The sequence below is a fragment of the Mastomys coucha genome, unplaced genomic scaffold, assembly GCF_008632895.1.
Source record: "Mastomys coucha isolate ucsf_1 unplaced genomic scaffold, UCSF_Mcou_1 pScaffold22, whole genome shotgun sequence".
NCBI lineage: Eukaryota > Metazoa > Chordata > Mammalia > Rodentia > Muridae > Mastomys > Mastomys coucha.
The window spans coordinates 168,690,869-168,707,747 of NW_022196905.1; the positions used below are offsets into that span (position 1 = coordinate 168,690,869).

The following is a 16,879-nucleotide window of genomic DNA, read 5'->3' on the forward strand; positions in this document are numbered from 1 at the left end:
ATAAGTTGTTCTCATGTTTTCATACTCATGTGGTAGCACATGCAAATCATACCCCCATGAAATAAAAGTGTTTTAAAAATAAGAAATATTTTTAACAAATATAAAATCAAGATTATGTTTTACTGCAGAGTTTCAGCTCCCTCTGTTTTTGTTTTGTTTTTTGACAGTTTTGAGGATCAAAACTAGGGCTTCCTCTTTGTAGCCTTGGCTGTCCCAGAACTCTTTCTGTAGAGCAGGCTAGCCTTTAACTCAGAGATCCAGCTGCCTCTGCATCCTGAGTGCTGGAATAAAGATGGATGCCATCACCACCCATCCTAAACTCAGCTTTTTGAGGAAAGGTACCAAACTCAGAACCATGAGGAGCTGGCAGAGCTACTGAGGGTGCTGTGTGCTCAGCAGAAGCAGCATGGGGACACCTCTGAATTTCTTCACCTCTCCAGAAAGACTTCAGTGGCCTCCACCCAGCACTTCAGCAGAACTGCATTCCAAAGGTGTTTGAAACTGGCACACACACACATACACACACATATACACACATACTCACACACTGACACATACACACACACACACTCATACACTCACACATACACGCGCACACATACACACACACTCACACACACATACACTCATACATACATACACACACACTCACACACACACACAACTGTATTCCAAAGGCATTTGAAATCGGCAATGCCGATTTCACACACACACACACACACAGACACACACACACACACACACACACACTCTCTCTCTCTCTCTCACATTCTCATGATCTCAGATCCCAGCTACATTCTGTCCTCTGACCCACTGAGGAGCTCTGCAAAGCTTAACAAGGAAGAAAAGTCCTACGTCCAGCACCATATTTGGCTGTAGTCATAAAAGGAGGTGGTTAGCAGACTATAGGTGACCAATTCTCAAGTTCAAAGTTCACGTTTCTTGCTAGTGCCCAAGTTTGCTGAACATCGCCACCTGCTGTCTCAAAATTTGATGACCAGGGAAATCCTCTTAGACTAAGTTTGAGAATGAAGAGAAAAAAAAAAAAGGCAAGCAGAGGGAAGGAAGACAGACAAACCAGTGGGCCATTGTAACCCCCTCCAACAAAGCCCACCGATTTCCCATAACTCTATGTTCCTTCCACCAGCTGGACCACAGTGGATATCCCACTGTCAACTTGTTGCTGATGGTACAGCTCACAGACCAAAATGCTGCCACTAACTCCTTCCTGTAGTGACAGACCCTAAAAGATCTAGAGGAGTTATTGTCTAGAAACTTCCCCTTCATCTCCCACTTTCTCTTTGAGACCTGGCCTTCTGTAGCCTAGGCTAGCCTCTAACTTTCTGTGTGGCTGCGGAACTTCTTGATCCCTTGAACTTCTGAGTGCTGGAATGATAAGGTATGTGTCCCTATGCCTGTGGGTTTTGTTGTTGCTGTTTTCTGTTTTGTTTTGGTGCTAGGGAGGGAACATAGGACACTGTGCCTAGTAGGCAAGAGCTGTGCCAACTACATCCCAGTAGGCTGGTGAGGTGGTTCAGCAGGTAGAGGTGCCCGCTGCCTAGCCTGATGATCTAAGTTTGATCTCCAGGCCCCATATAACAAAAGGGGAGAACTGACTCTGGCAAGTTGTCCTCTGCCTTCTGCATATCCACAACAAGAGTGTACACACAGACACCAGGAAGGAAGGGAGGGAGGGAGGGAGGGAAGGAGGAAGGGTATTTTCTGAGACAGGGTCTCTATGCTGCCAAAGGCCAAACATTACAAGTCCTCTGGAGGTGTAGGCAGTAGGATCTTGGCTTTGAGGTCAGCCCAGACACAGTGAATTCCAGAACAGCTTGCATAGTGAGACACCATCTCAAAGGGAAGTGTTTTATGTTAAGTCTCAAACCCTGGGACATGCCTATCAAAATAGACCTGACTCCCAGGTTCTCCCAGCATCCTTCAGTCCCTACCTGTTACACTGATATGCCTGGCATACCCTGCCCTCCAACCCTGAACTCTGATGCAGCCATTTTGGTTACCTGCCCTACCCCACCTTTTTTTATCTTTTGCTCTCTTGGCTGTTGCACGTGGTTCCCCTCCCTCCTCTCCCTTCCCCTCTTCCCTCATTGCTCTGGGGCATGTCCATTCTGGATAGTCCCAGAGGTCCCTGCCTCTGGCTATGCTCTCTCTTTTATCTCAATAACACTCCCCTCCGGCATACCCAGGAGCAGCCAGACCCTTTCCTTTTTATTTTTATTTTTTTCATTCATCTTGGCGACATGCACACAAACTTGGGCAGCCAGTCTTCAAAGCAGTGCTCATGATAGTCTTAGAAACACATCTGAGCTACCTTCTCACAGCCAGATTCCCCAGCCACTGTGATTCCCAGTCACAGCTACTGCCAGTGACTCCTAATGGGGATTTACTGAAACCCTGAAGCTTCTGGAAGCTCAGAACCTCCGGCTTCCCAGCTTCTCCACTGCCTGAGGGCTGGGTTTAAGCTGTGACTGATTGCCTGTGGTGTTCTAGCCTTTCTTCCGGCATTGGTTATTTCCTGGTATTGGTACCTCCAGCTCAAGTGAAGGCCCAGGGGAGGGAAGTAGAGGGTTGTCTCCCTGCTGCTGTGACTCTGGGGTGACTGTTTGGGAAGATACTGACAATGGTATCTGTGCTGCCAGGGTCCCTCAGACTCTGAGGAAATACCAGGTGGAGCTCATGGGGTCTGAGAGCTTCTGACATTTCATAGACATTTTATGTGTATGTCAGAATGTTTTTTTTCTAGGGTCATAGGTTCTTACCTTAGGTCCTGTACCGGCTGGGTTTTTTGTCAACTTGATACAAGTCAGTGTTGTCTGAGAGAAAGGAGCCTCAGGTGAGGAAATGCCTCCCTGAGATCCAGCTGTAAGGCATTTTCTCAATTAGTGATCAATGGGGAAGGGCCCAGCTCATTGTGAGGAGTACCATCTCTGGGCTGGAGATCCTGAGTTCTATAAGAAAGCGGGCTGAGCAAGCCATGGGAATTGAGTCAGTAAGCAGCACCCCTCCGTGGCCTGTGCATCAGCTCCTGCCTCCAGGTTTCTGCCCTGTTTTGAGTTCCTGTCCTGACTTCCTTCTATGATGAGCAGTGTTGTAGGAGTGTGAGCCAAATCAACCTTTTCTTCTCCAATTTGCTTTTCTGGGGAGGACAGGATCGTGGCATTTTGTCTCAGCAGTAGAAACCCTAGCTAAGACGGGCCAGAGAGGCTAAGAACCACCAGCCCTCCTTGGAGATACACATCTGGGGTTTTCCTTTGTCTCACGCTTCTTTCTGGAAGAATCCAGGGCTGTGAGTGACATGGTGTCCTACAGTAGTACCACTTGCTTCATGTGTGTCGGAGGAAATCCAAGAGTATGGAGGACATCGCAAAAATGAAACGAGCTAAGAGCTAGGAAGAAGGAAATGGTCTAACTGCAAACACACCAGGAAGAACCATGGCGCACACCCAGCATCTTAGCACCGAGCAGGTTGAAGGATGAAGATTGGAAGTTCAAGGCTAGCCTGACTATGTAGCAAGACCCTATATCACAAAATAAAAAACAAACCCCAGTATTGCAGACATTCGTTGGAAATTGGAGAAATGAGAAGGCTACTCAAATGTTTTCTGGAATGCATCCTGGCCCTGGTGTCTTCCTGTATTCCTTCCTGGAGACTAGTGATGCTGGAACTTTCTAGAAGACTCCTGCTAACCCCTCAAGTACTAACTACGAGTCAGACTCTCTGTGTAAGTGGATCTTACATATGAACTTACCCACCCCACCCAAACATACAAGAGTATCTTGTCGGGCTGGCGAGATGGCTCACCGTGTAAGAGCACTGACTGCTCTTCCGAAGGTCCTGAGTTCGGATCCCAGCAACCACATGGTGGCTCACAACCACCCGTAATGAGATCTGACGCCCTCTTCTGGTGCATTTGAAGACAGCTGCAGTAAATTACGCTGGAGCAAGCTGGGCTGGAGCGAGCGGGCCATCAGAGGTCCTGAGTTCAGTTCCCAGCAGCCACGCACATGATGGTTCACGGCCATCTGTACAGCTACAGTGTACTCATGCACATAAAATAAATAAAATAAATCTTTTTTTAAAAAAGAGTATTTTGTCCTAATTTTACAAAGGAAATATTAGACACTTAGTGTAGGTAACTTCTCTAGTGTTCCACAGATCAAGACAGAACATAGATTTGAACCCGATCATCTCACTCCTAAGCACACTTTCCAAATCACTTGGCTTTCCTTTAAAAAACAAATTGTAAGAAAATTAAGTAAAGCTAATTTAATTACAGAATCTTATACATAGGAAACTCATTTTCATTGGAAGAACGCAAGCTGCTGGGCTGTGATGCCTTACAACCATTGTTGTAACACACACACACGCACATGCACACGCATGCACACATGCACACATGCATGATGCACGCATGCACTCACTCTTAGACAGGCTGTCTTATCTCTGACTAGCCTCCAACTTTTCCAGCATGCAGCTACAGCATCCTTACTCTGTGCTGTGCTGGTGCATGCTAACTAAGTTCTCTACCAGCTGAATTACATCTTCCACCTTTTCAAGCTGCCTTCTAGAAGCACGATCGTATTGAGTGAAGAGCAGGGACTTAGAGTCTGACCACACTGCCTGTATTAGTCAGGGTTCTCTGAAGGAAAAGAACTAATGGAATGAATATATGTTACAAAGGGGATTTATTAGAAAGGTTAGCATAGTATGGGCTAGGGAATCTAACAATGGCTGCCTGCACACAGGAGAAGCCAGGCTACAGAAGTAGCTACAGGCTGGATGCTGTGAGAACCAAAGTTATGTTTTAAGTTTTAATTACTGTGCCTAAACCCCCTGCCCAAGGACTTCCTGAGATGCTAGAGGATATTGTTTACAGGAGAAAAGAAGCCACAAGTTTTTTGGTTTTGTTTCTTTAAAGATTTATTTATTTATTTATTTTATGTATATCAGCATATTCAGACACACCAAAAGAGGACATCAGATCTCATTACAGATGGTTGTGAGCCACCATGTGGTTTCTGGGAGTTGAACTCAGGACTTCTGGAGGATCAGTCAGTGCTCTTAATGGCTGAGCCATCTCTCCAGCCCGAAGCCACAAGTTTTTACTCCCCTAAATGTTTGTTTGACGAGACTGTGCTATGCCTGGTCAGGTGTAGGCAGGAGGCATGTAGGTAGAAAATACATCAGAATGTACACTCGGTGCCTGACTGGATGTAAGGAGGAGGAACACAGGTAGGAAGCTCATCAGGATATTTGCTTTGCCCTGTTTGAACCTGATGGGAAATACAGCTTTACGGTTTTGCCCTTTTAAGACTCTGGAAAATGTCACTTGTCTTCATTTCTTAGGAATATTCTTTGGAATTTCCCTGGCCAGAGTTTATCATCCTGATCAGTATTTAATTAAAGCTTGCTTAAATTGGGCTAAAAAATTGTGGAACTGGTCTTTCTCTTGGGCATCTCAAGTTTAACAATGCCTCAGCCATTCCGATGTGGTGCTGTAGGCCTGGCGAATTCCTGGAGAGCCACTGATCTTCAGCTTACTTTGGAAGGCCAAAGAAGCTGGATTTCATTGTCAGTGAAGGGTGGTAGCAGCAGTAGCAGCAGCAGACTAGACGTAGTCACCAGCAAGAAGAACAGCCAGCAGGCAAAAATAACATTCTTTCCCCCTCAAACAACATTATGTCTGGGCTGCCACAAGAAGGTGTTTGTCTTAGTTAAGGTTTTACTGCTGTGAACAGACACCATGACCAAAGCAACTCTTAAAAGGAGAATATTTAATTTGGGCTAGCTTACAGGTTCAAAGGTTTGGTCCATGATCATCAAGGAGGAAACATGGCAACATCCAGACAGGCATGGTACAGGAGGAGCAGAGAGTTCTACATCTTCATCTGGAGGCTTCCAGGCAGCTAGGAAGAGGGTCTTAAAGCCCACACCCACAGTGACACACCTACTCCAACAGGGCCACACTTCCAAATAGTGCCACTCCCTGGGCCAAGCATATATAAACCATCACATTCTACTTCCTGGCCCCCATAGGCTAGTTCAAAAACATGAATCTATAGGGCTATACCTAACTAAACATAGCATAATAAGAAAGTACATTTAGTTTAACTTTCAAAGCCTCCATAGTTTACAACAGTTTCAACAGTGTTAAAAGTTCAAAGTCTCTTTTGAGATTCATCCAATCACTTAACTGTAGTTCCCAAAGCAAGACAGGAAACCAACTGGCCAAACTCCAAAGTCTGCATCTCCATATCTGATATCAAAGCAGTTTTCAGATCTCCAACTCCTTTTTCATCTTTGTTGACTGCAACAACTTCTTTCTCTTGGGCTGGTTCCACTCCCTGTTAGCAGCATTCCTCAGTGGATAGCCCATGGCTCTGGCATCTGGAACTTCAATGTTACAGTTTCTTGTTTCAATGTCTAGGATCCACACATGATCCTCTGGGCTCCTCCAAAGGCCTGGTGTCACTTCTCCAGCTCTGCCCTCTGCAGCACTCAGTGGAGTAGATCAGCTCAGGCCACTGTTCTTGGTGTTCATTCCATACTACTGGCATCTCCAATACACTGGGGTCTTTCGCGGCGACTAGACTTCACCAATAGCCTCTCATAGACTCTATTTATGGTGCCATGCCTCAAATCCTTTGCATGACTCCTTCAGTCCTGGTCTGTCAACTGTAACTGAGGCCGCCCCTTTACTCATGGCCTTTCATGGCCTGTCACATTGCCAGGCCTCAGCTGTTCTCCATAACCCTTCATGCCTTCAAAACCAGTACCACCTGGGTGATTCTTACACATTACCAAGTACAGCTGCAGCACGAGGTACAACCTTGGCTATCTCTGGGACACAGCTTCTTTTGTGCTCTCAGAAAACAGTTCCCAGAAGATTTCACATCAGGGATGCTGGTCTCTTCTTAATCACTAATTTCTTAGCTCCAGCTAACCAGCATCAATTGTCCCAGTAGTCCCTTCTATTTTTCACTCTAAAGCCAGAGCCACATAACTGAAGCTGCTGAGTTCTACTGCTTGCAGGAGCTGGAACCTGGCCCCCTTGTTCAATTACATTATTACAGCTTTCTGTTTTCCAACTCCTTCACTGCCTAAGATTGACTGTCCTGGAACTTGCTCTGTAGACTGACTTTAACCTCAGAGATCTGCATGCCTGTCTCTTAAGCAATGGGATTAAAGATGTGATCTGCCAAGCCTGGATTTAAGTTTTTCTTCTCCTAGAGCTTGCTCTGTTCTAGGTTGGCCTTGAACTGAGAGACCTGCTTGTTTTTGCTGTCTGGGATTAGGCTGGTTCTGCCAAGCCTGGACTTAAACTTTGCTGGATGGGATCTTGCCCCAAGGTCACCACTCCCTTAATTCAATTTAATATCCTTCAATACGGGATTCACCTCCATTGCATTTCCTGGTAGGTACTCCTTTAATACTCGATCCATATATTTTTATATTTTTCCTTTCTAAGCTTTCTATGCTTATTCAAAACGCTCTTCATGAAACTTACCCATAGAACACAGCTTATAATGGGCATTTCTGAGACTTTGTCAGTGCGATTAACCTGAGTCTCTTCACCTTAGCCTCAGGCTGACTCTTCAGACAAGGGCAAAATGCAGACATGTTCTTCATCAAAATACTACAAAAACAGTCTCTAGGCCACATTCTGAAATTCTTCTCCATTGAAAGCTCTTAAGCCAAGTCCACACAGTTCAAATCACTCACAACTTTTATATTCCTAATTAGGATAGCTCTTTAAGCCCCACTTAAAGCATTCCACTGCTTTCCAAATCCAAAGTCCCCAAATCCACATTCTTCCAAACAAAAGCACAGTCAAGCCTATCACAGCAATACCCCAGTCACTGGTACCAACTTCTGTCTTAGTTAGGGTTTTACTGCTGTGAACAGATACCATGACCAAGGCAACTCTTATAAGGACAACATTTAATTGAGGCTGGCTTGTAGGTTCAGAAGTTCAGTCCATTATCATCAAGACAGGAACATGGCAACATACAGGCAGGCATGGTACAGGAAGAGCAGAGAGTTCTACATCTTCATCTGAAGGCTGCCAGCAGAATACTAGCTTCCAGGCAGCTAAGAAGAGGGTCTTAAAGACCACACCCACAGTGACACACCTACTCCAACAAGGTCACACCTCAAGTAGTGCCACTCCCTGGACCAACCATCTCAGTGCTGTCCAGTTAACACTTTGATCTTTATAGATCAGATCCAGTCAACTAGGACTGCTGAGGCCTTCATGAGGGTTGAGAGTTCTTTTTTTTTTCGAGACAGGGTTTCTCTGTATAGCCCTGGCTGTCCTGGAACTCACTCTGTAGACCAGGCTGGCCTCAAACTCAGAAATCCACTTGCCTCTGCCTCTCAAGTGCTGGGATTAAAGGTGTGCACCAGCAAGTATTTCCCTATCCCTGGCTAGCTCTCAAATGAGACAGAGAGTGTGTGTGCATGTGCACGTGTGTGTAATTTATTTATTTATTTTATGTGTATGGGTACACTGTAGCTGTCTTCAGACACATCAGAAGAGGGCATCAGATCCCATTACAGATGGTTGTGAGCCACCATGTAGTTGCTGGGAATTGAACTCAGGACCTTTGGAAGAGCAGTCGGTGCTCTTAACCACTGAGCCACCTCTCCAGCCCGAGAATACTATATTTATTTAATCAAGCTTTACCTGTGCTTCACAAGCACAATACCTGGGCAGTTATTGATCTAGTCTAATCCTCTAAGCTAATCTGGCTTCCTTCCAGCCAAAACCCCCAAGTTACTTGCATTTTAGTATTGGTCTGACTCTCTGGGCTTCAGGTGTTTTCTCATGATATCTTCAGGACCCCTTCCTCATGGCAAATCCCCACTTTCTCCTCTTTCTCTCTTTCCATCCCTGGTGGAAGCCCAGTGTTATTCTCTCTTCTGGCCAGCTATTGGCTGATCAGCTTTTATTGACAAGTCAGAGAACAAATGGGAAGTGATGTTTACACAAACTTGAATCAGGAGATTCTTTGTATAAGTGTTACAGTGCCCTGTCTGGATTGCAACTAGATGCGGGAAAAGAGAAATCAGCATTTGAATAATACAAGGATAATCTTTACCCAGTGCACAAAAACATTGTGCCCACCAGCTTTGGCTGACTTTGAGCTTGCAGTCCTCCTGCCTCAGCCTCCCAAATGCTAGGGTTACAGACATACACCATCATAATTGGCAAAAACTGAGGGATAGTTTGACATGCAATAAACTGCTCATGTTTAAAGTCTGCGGATGAGGGTTTTTTTTTTTTTTTCTTTCTGAGACAGGGTTTCTCTGTCCTGGAGCTCACTTTGTAGACCAGGCTGGCCTCAAACTCAGAAATCCGCCTGCCTCTGCCTCCCAAGTGCTAGGATTAAAGGCGTGTGCCACCACCTCCCAGCGATCGGATGAGTTTTGATGTATGTGTGCATCTGGGAGTTATTTACTACCATCCAGTTAATGGTCATATCTGTCACCTTTCTCCAAAGCTTCCTTGTGTCCATTAGTAATCTCTCCCTGTTCCTTGCCCCCAAACTCTCCTCACCATCCAAGACAACCAGTCTTTTGCTCATTTAAAAGTGCAATATTATACTGGGTATGGTGCTACATGCTTTTAATCCTAGCAGTTAGGAGACAAAGACAGGATGATCTCTGAGAGTTTGAGGCCAGCCTGGTCTACATAGCAGTTCCGTGCCAGCCAATGCTACAAAACAAACAAAAATGCATTTTTGAAAAAAAAAAAAAAGTCATGTTCATTTTGTTATTTCTGAGTTCATAGTTATTAACATATTCTGAATACAAGGCCTTTATCAAGTATATAATTTGCAAATATTCCTTTCTTTGGCCTTTCCTGTTTTTCTTTTAATAGTGACTTCAGAAAACAACCCTCTGGGATCCAGAGAACTGGCTCAGCAGTTATCCTCATGTAGTGCTCTTGCAGAGGGCCCCAGTTGGGTGGGCCCCCCCATACCCACTTTGGGTGGCTTATGATCATGTGTAACTGTAGCTCCAGGGAGATGTGGGTCTCTGGCCTCTCTCTGATACACCCACACTCATTTCCAAGAGTCCTCTTTAGCTTTCTTCCTCCTCCTATCCCTTCCAATCTGATTTTTGTAGCATAGTTCGTTGTGTTGCTCCTATATCTTTGTAAGAAGTCAGTTATTCATAAATAGAAATGACTTTTTGGACGCTGTTCTGTTTCATTATCTTGGTTTTTATCTCACAAGACCTTGATAATTGTTAACTTATAGCACTTGAAATTAGGTAGCATTGGCCATTGTGATTTGAGTTGGGATCTGAACGAGAATGGCCCCCAGAAGCCAATAATTTGAATGTTTGGTTCTCAGTTGGTGGACTATTTAGGAAGGATCAGGATACATGGTCTTGTTGGAGGTGTGTCAGTGGGTGTGGATTTTGAGATTTCAAAAGTCTGTGCCAGCCCCTATTTTTCTGTCTCTTTCTCCTGTCTGTGGATCAGGATGTAAGCTCTCAGCTACTGCTCTAGCCCCATGCCTGCCTGCTGCTATGCTCCTTGCCATGATTATCATGAACACACCCTCTAAACCTGTAAGCAAGCCTTCAATTAAATGCTTTCTTTTATAAGTCCTCTTGGTGTCTCTTCACAGCAGTAGAGCCGTAACTAAGACAAGCTCTTACCTTCGAGATCTCTTTCAAATTTATTCTGGCAAATTTGAGGTGTTTACACATGAATTTTAGGCCAGCTTTTTGATTTCTCAAGCATGATTGATGTACTAGGGAACGACTTGAGCACAACGTAGCTTGTGTTTCTAGAAGAAACAGCAGGTGAATGTTTCAACTGCACACACACATGCACCACTCAATACCTACCAACTTCTGTTTGCTTAGTTATCGGCCACACGGCTAGGAACTAAACCACGTCCTATGAGGTTAACTGTTCTTACACTACCCCTACCCCACCCCACCCCATCCCAATCTCCTGGGGTTGGAATCTAGAGCTCCACGTACGCTCAGCACGTGTTGCCCTGAAGTCCACCGACCTACTGAGGCCAGCACATTGCACAGAAAAGGAGAGCATAGCAGTGACTAGTTCCTTCGGGATTTTTATTTTCAAAGATGACATAAAGCTTTCATTTCAGTCAGGGGCAGTTTTGGGAAGACACCCTCTCAGCCTCTGTTAGCATCACGGCCTCGTGGATGCTCTGAGTGATGTAGTCTATATTCTTGGCATTGATGCAGGTGAAGTTGATCCGGCTGGTCTTGGGCAAGTAGATATGTTTCTTCTTGACCAGGAACTCCACCTGTTGAGCTGTGACAGTCACAGAACTCAGAATTCGTCTCAAGCCCAGGGGGAAGAAATATATAGGATAAGATGCATTTGTGTGGGGGGGGAGGGGGGGAGTCCTATCAAGGTCTCTAAGGCAGCCCCACTTCTCCAAGGATGTGAGGAAGGCCCCAAGCAAAGCTGGGGACTGCTCCACTAGTCCATGCAGCTCGGTGTTAAGACAGTGTTAAGAAAGGTCATGAAGGGGAAAGTCTCCCTGTTCTAGAACTTACAATTGAGTCCCAGATAACCATGGGTCCCGCTCTGTCGGGTGATATGATCCCACGACCCAGGGGTCCCCAGGAGCCGGAGCTTCTCCTTCACTTTCTCCTTGATCAGCATGATGTTCTCCATAACACCTTTTAGACTATGCCTCCTGCCAAGCAGAGAGCAAGAAATTGGACTGCAAAGGCCTACTTGTCCTTCTAGCTCCTCTCCTCCGCTTTCCCACCTTTCCACAGTGGGACACATGTCTGGAATCACACAGGTGGAACCTGGTTTCTGTGATGCCCGTAGTGGGAAGGAGGTTTGATTCTGCTGACCTTTGGGTCTTAAACATCTCTGAAAGGCCTGTATGTTAAAGGCTGTGTCACTATTGATTGTCTGAGAGAGTTAGGTCATTGGGGACTACCAGGAGTCCTGTTCCTAATAACTAAATGCCCTCCCTACCCTCTTCCGCCCAGACCCTCCCACCTTTACCATTCTCCAAACAGAGCAGGGTTGCAGAGGATGGAGGTGATTATTCGAGCACCAGTGGCGGGAGGGTTTCCCCACAGGGCCTGGACATAACCCATCAGCTGGGAGAGGACACACAGCAGGTGCTGGTTGCTAAGGGCTGCCACAACTAGGGTCCCCACTCCTTCATCTGCAGCAACGAGAAGACAGTGTCACCCTCAGCCTTCTCCTGTGCAGAATCTCACCTACAGCCTTCCCTTTCGACCTTGAGGAGAAAGGGCTAACCTGCGGAGCCATCAGCTCGGCCCACACAAGGTGGTATTTGGCCCCAAATGTTACCCAAACCTCCTCTGGTAGAAAGAGTATCCGTAAGCAAGGGTGTGCAAGGAGGGAAGAGTTCAAAAGACTGTTGAGTCGAGGCCAGCATGGTCTACAGAGTGAGTTCCGAGACAGCCAGAGCTATACAGAGAAACCCTGTCTCAAAAAAACCAAAAAAAACCCGACAGTTGAGTGCCTTCTCCTCATCTTCCAGCCAAGGTGGGCAGAGGCGGGAGAGGGTGGAATTTTAACTCCAATAGGTGTGGGTAAGTAGCTGGGCTTAGTCACAGAGACCGACTCCTAGCTCACTGCTCTTCTTAACTGCCTCTTCTGTGGTTTCTCCGGAGTACTAGGCTCCTTACAGGGGATAGGTGATGTCAAAAATATTTATCCTTTGGAGGAGGGATATGGGACGGCAGCAGGGAAAATATGAGGAAGGTACTGTGTCCAGTGTGTACTCTTTCTCTGTCTCTGTGTGTGTGTGTGTGTGTATGTGTGTGTGTGAGAAAGAGAGAGAGAGAGAGAGAGAGAGAGAGAGAGAGAGAGGAGACAGAGAACATTATAAGAAACCCATTATTTATAAGCTTACTAAAAACAAACCAAACATCACTTGCATGATAAGTATGGCTTCAATTCTGTTCCCTGTTTCTCTTATCCTTCTGCCCATGACATACCATAAATGCCAAAATTCTTGGACAGAGATTGGCTGCAGAAGAACTCGAAGCCTAGAGACACAAAGTACTGTAAGATTCTGGTATCTTCCACAAGGTCACCAGTGACTAAACCTTGACAGGGAATGTCAAAGAATGGGAATATCTGCTTGCTCTGAAAGAGAGGGAAGAGATTAAAAAGCATGAGGCCCATAGGGTGATGAGGCAGATGGGGAAAGAGGGGACTGGTGGCAGGAAGCTGTGTTCACCTTAATGATGGATAACAGTTTTGTCCACTGATTCTGTGTGAACCTGCAGTCAATGATGTTCCCAATCACAAGGACACTGCTGACTGGGATATGCTGCAGGAGAAGTTAATCGTCTTAGCAAGGTACCACCTCTACCATGCAGAGGTGAGTGACACGGGGCATTTAGAGTACAAACAATCTCTTGGGTTTGTTCTCACTAAAAAGCCTGGCAAAGAAGGCTGGAGAGATGGCTCAGAAGTTAAGAGCACTGACTGTTCTTCCATAGGTCCCGAGTTCAAATCCCAGCAACTACATGGTGGCTCACAGCCATCCGTAATGGAATCCGATGCCCTCTTCTGATGTGTCTGAAGACAGCTACAGTGTATTTATACATAATAAATAAATAAATCTTAAAAAAAAAAAGCCTGGCAAATCCAAACCCAGCAGGGGTCCCGAGTGTGTGTGTATGTGAGTGTGTGTGAGTGTGTGTGTGTGTGTTTGTGTGTATATGTGTGTGTGTGTTGGGTGGGGGAGATGAGGCCATAAATGAGGTCTGGGAGGAGATTCCCAGTGGGGGGTTGGGAGGCTCTACCTGTAGAACTTCTACAAACATGCTGGGGTCTGAGCAGAGATCATTGGAATTCCAGATGGAGTACTCATAAACTGTAAAGCCCATGTCCTGGAAGATGAGTCCATACTGTTCTGTGGGAACAGAGACCCCCACCAGCTGGGGTCCATGAAAATGGAGAAACGAAGGCAGGGATACCAGAGTGTGGGGTGAGGATTATTGACAGACAGTGGGACAATAACAAGAAAGGGTTGGACCTAGCTTGGCATAGCTGCCATTTTTCTCTTGATAGAAAATGAGGGTAAGAGTAGAGATTACACGCAGGACAGGAATTGGGAACAGGGTGTAGGGTCTTCTGCTGTCCTTGACCTGGGTAACACTCACCTTTTTGACATGAGACGATACAAACGATTTTCAAATTCTTACGCCACATCTTGAGGAATTGAGCCCCAAGCTGGAAGGCTCCACTCTCACCAACGATGTGCACACCCCCTACCTGTGAGCAAGCAATATGTGGAGAGAATATTTGAAAGAAGCAGTGGTTAGACCAGCACACCCCAGACTAGAATTTTGTCTTATCTTTGGTGTTGGTGTTGAACTGAAAGTCTTATACATTAGGAGCATTCCAGTCAACCCTCACCCCCCTTTTATATTGAAATGACCTATTTATAGTTTCCAAATCAACAGCATGAGTAGGTGCAAGTTAGTGACTGAATGAGGACTTGGTTTTGGATCCCAGCTTTGCTCTTCAGTACAAAAGGCTAGGGACTTTCAGAGTCTTGGGAACTGCCTCTGTCAAGGTGGAGCCCCCTATATGATCCCTTGTGGATTTGAAGGTCACGAAACCCTGTATCTCTGTGGGTCTCACCCTTTTCTCTGCAATGGCTTGGCTGTACTTTCCGAAGAGGAGTTCCAGAGAGGACTGGATGAACGATTTCAGGCCCACCAGGGGCAAGTACTCATAGTTCAGAGAGGGGTCCTCTGCAATCTGCAGGCGGGTCTTGTGCACCACGACAGAAACCCAGGGATGGCCTTCTTCGGTCATGCAGACTGTGGAGAGACTTCAAAGGGAGCCCTGGATACCTGGCCTGGGCAGCCCACCAAACCACAAGTCTGGCCTGTGTTTCTTGGTGCTTTTCTAAAGTAGCCTGTGAAAGTTTACTTTTTTTTCTCCCTCCCCTCTTTCTTGATTCATTCTTTTCAGAAAACAATGAGCTGTTAGTGACTGTTTCAAAACAAAACACAACCACCAGCAAAACTCACAGCTAAGTCAAGCCCATACTTGTCACCTCAGCACTGGGGGGTGGGGGATGGGTGGTGGCAAACCTGGTACATTGTGAGTTTCAGGCTAGCCTGAGATGTAAGCAAGATAATGTCTCAAAACCAAAAAAAACCAAACCCAACCCACCCCCCAAAACAACAATAATAACAAAGCCAGCTGAAACTGCTTCTGTGTTTTAAAGGTTAAAGTTTACATTTTCTCTCTCTCTCTGTCTCTCTCTCTCTCTGTCTCTCTCTTTCTCTCTGTCTGTCTCTGTCTCTGTCTCTCTCTTTCTCTCTGTCTCTCTCTCTCTCTCTGTCTCTTTGTCATCTTTTCTTACCCTCTAGTAGCTAGCACCCCAGACTTCCTGAACTTGCTATTGTAGCTTTGAGTGCCTTTGAACATCGGATCATCCTCTCAGGGGGATGAGATTACAGGCATGTGCCATGCCTCATTTATGTGATAGGGAATTGAACGCAGGGCCTTCAGGAAGGCTATGCAAGCCCTCTGTAATGTGAGCCACATCCCCTCAGAGAGCTTAATTTCTTGACTCATGAGTGAGAGCAGCCACAGGGGAGGTGGTCCAGTGGTTAAGAGCACACACTGCTCTTGAAGAGAGCTCAAGTCAGTTCTCAGCATTTTCACCAGGCAGCTCAGAACCAAGTGTAAGTCCAGCTCTGTGGAGAAATCAATGCCTCTTGGCTACCGTCTCAAACACTTGCATGGACGTACACACGCATACTCCTCTCTCTCTCTCTCTCTCTCTCTCTCTCTCACACACACACACACACACACACACACACACACACACACACACACACACACACGATTAAAAAAAAAAACTCAAACAAAATAAAACAAACACACAAACAAACAGAAACCCCTGAAAGAACGAGAGAGAAGCAAGGTGTGGTGGTGTCTCCAGTCCTTGGGAGGTGGAGGCAGGACCAGAAGCTGCTCAAGGTCATTTTCAGCTATAGCGCTGAGTTCAAGGCCAGCCTGATTTGCATAGGACTGTAAACAAAACAAAACACCACCGAGAACTGGGAGGAGCAAGAGAGGAAGCAATAGTGGATTTAAAAAAGGTGGGGGTTGAGAGGAGGGAGAAAACCTGGCCCCTCCCGAGCTCCCAGAAGTCCCCAGACAGGGTACGGGGTGACTCGGGATATTCACTGATCTCCGTGCTGGGCAGTTCTGTTAATAAACTAAAACCTTTCCAACAGCAGAGACCCGGGCTATTCTTCAACCCTCTACTGGGGACAATGCCCACATACAGCCAGTTGAAAGGTAGAAAATCTTAAACCCTAAAATGACTGTCTCCTACCTTTGTAGGCCAGGAACATCTTGCTAGAATAGTCATCTTGTCTGTAGGTCTTTAGTAAGCTGCCTTCTAGCTTCTGGGCTATGGGTACATCCCTGAACACAGAAAGACTGGTCATAGTTGAGCACGTACGGTGCCAATAACTTCAGGCCTTTCTTCTAGAACCTTGGCAGCACTGATGCACCAGGCTATGGGCTGTGAGTTGTCAGAGCAACAGAACCTCAGGACTCCCAGTCTCCAGGGTAGCAATGTTTAGGGGGCACAGGAACATTCCATGGCCCTGGAGGAGAGTCCCCAGGGAGAGTAAGCAACAGGGAAGAGTGAAAAAGGACATGTGGTTCCGAGCACTTTCTCCCGACTCATTGCTGTCTCTAACTCCTGAGCCATCTAACTGAAATAAAGTCGGTCTCTAGAAAGCAGGACAAAGATGGCGGCCGGTGAGCTAGGTAGGGCTCCCCCAACAGAAGCGAACACCCCACAGCACACAGCAGTGTCAATC

At 46.2% G+C, this 16,879-nt stretch overlaps 1 protein-coding gene across 3 annotated transcripts; it reads right to left on the minus strand.

Annotated features, from left to right (window-relative positions):
• Window positions 1–11,100: 11,100 nt before the first annotated feature.
• Got1l1 (glutamic-oxaloacetic transaminase 1 like 1) lies at window positions 11,101–16,563 on the minus strand. 3 transcript variants are annotated; one of them, XM_031342757.1, is made up of 9 exons: window positions 16,384–16,563; window positions 14,667–14,848; window positions 14,183–14,294; window positions 13,823–13,932; window positions 13,252–13,344; window positions 13,007–13,157; window positions 12,039–12,204; window positions 11,573–11,715; window positions 11,101–11,324 (listed from the first exon to the last, which is right to left on the minus strand). In XM_031342757.1, exons 1-9 carry the CDS (start codon window positions 16,496–16,498, stop codon window positions 11,155–11,157), a joined length of 1,242 nt encoding a protein of 413 aa, XP_031198617.1. In that variant the 5' UTR covers window positions 16,499–16,563; the 3' UTR covers window positions 11,101–11,154. The 3 variants fall into 3 exon arrangements, with proteins under 3 accessions (XP_031198617.1, XP_031198620.1, XP_031198619.1); XM_031342760.1 differs by having other exon boundaries at window positions 14,667–14,859; window positions 16,384–16,498; XM_031342759.1 differs by having other exon boundaries at window positions 14,667–14,886; window positions 16,384–16,493.
• Between the last annotated feature and the right edge of the window lie 316 nt (window positions 16,564–16,879).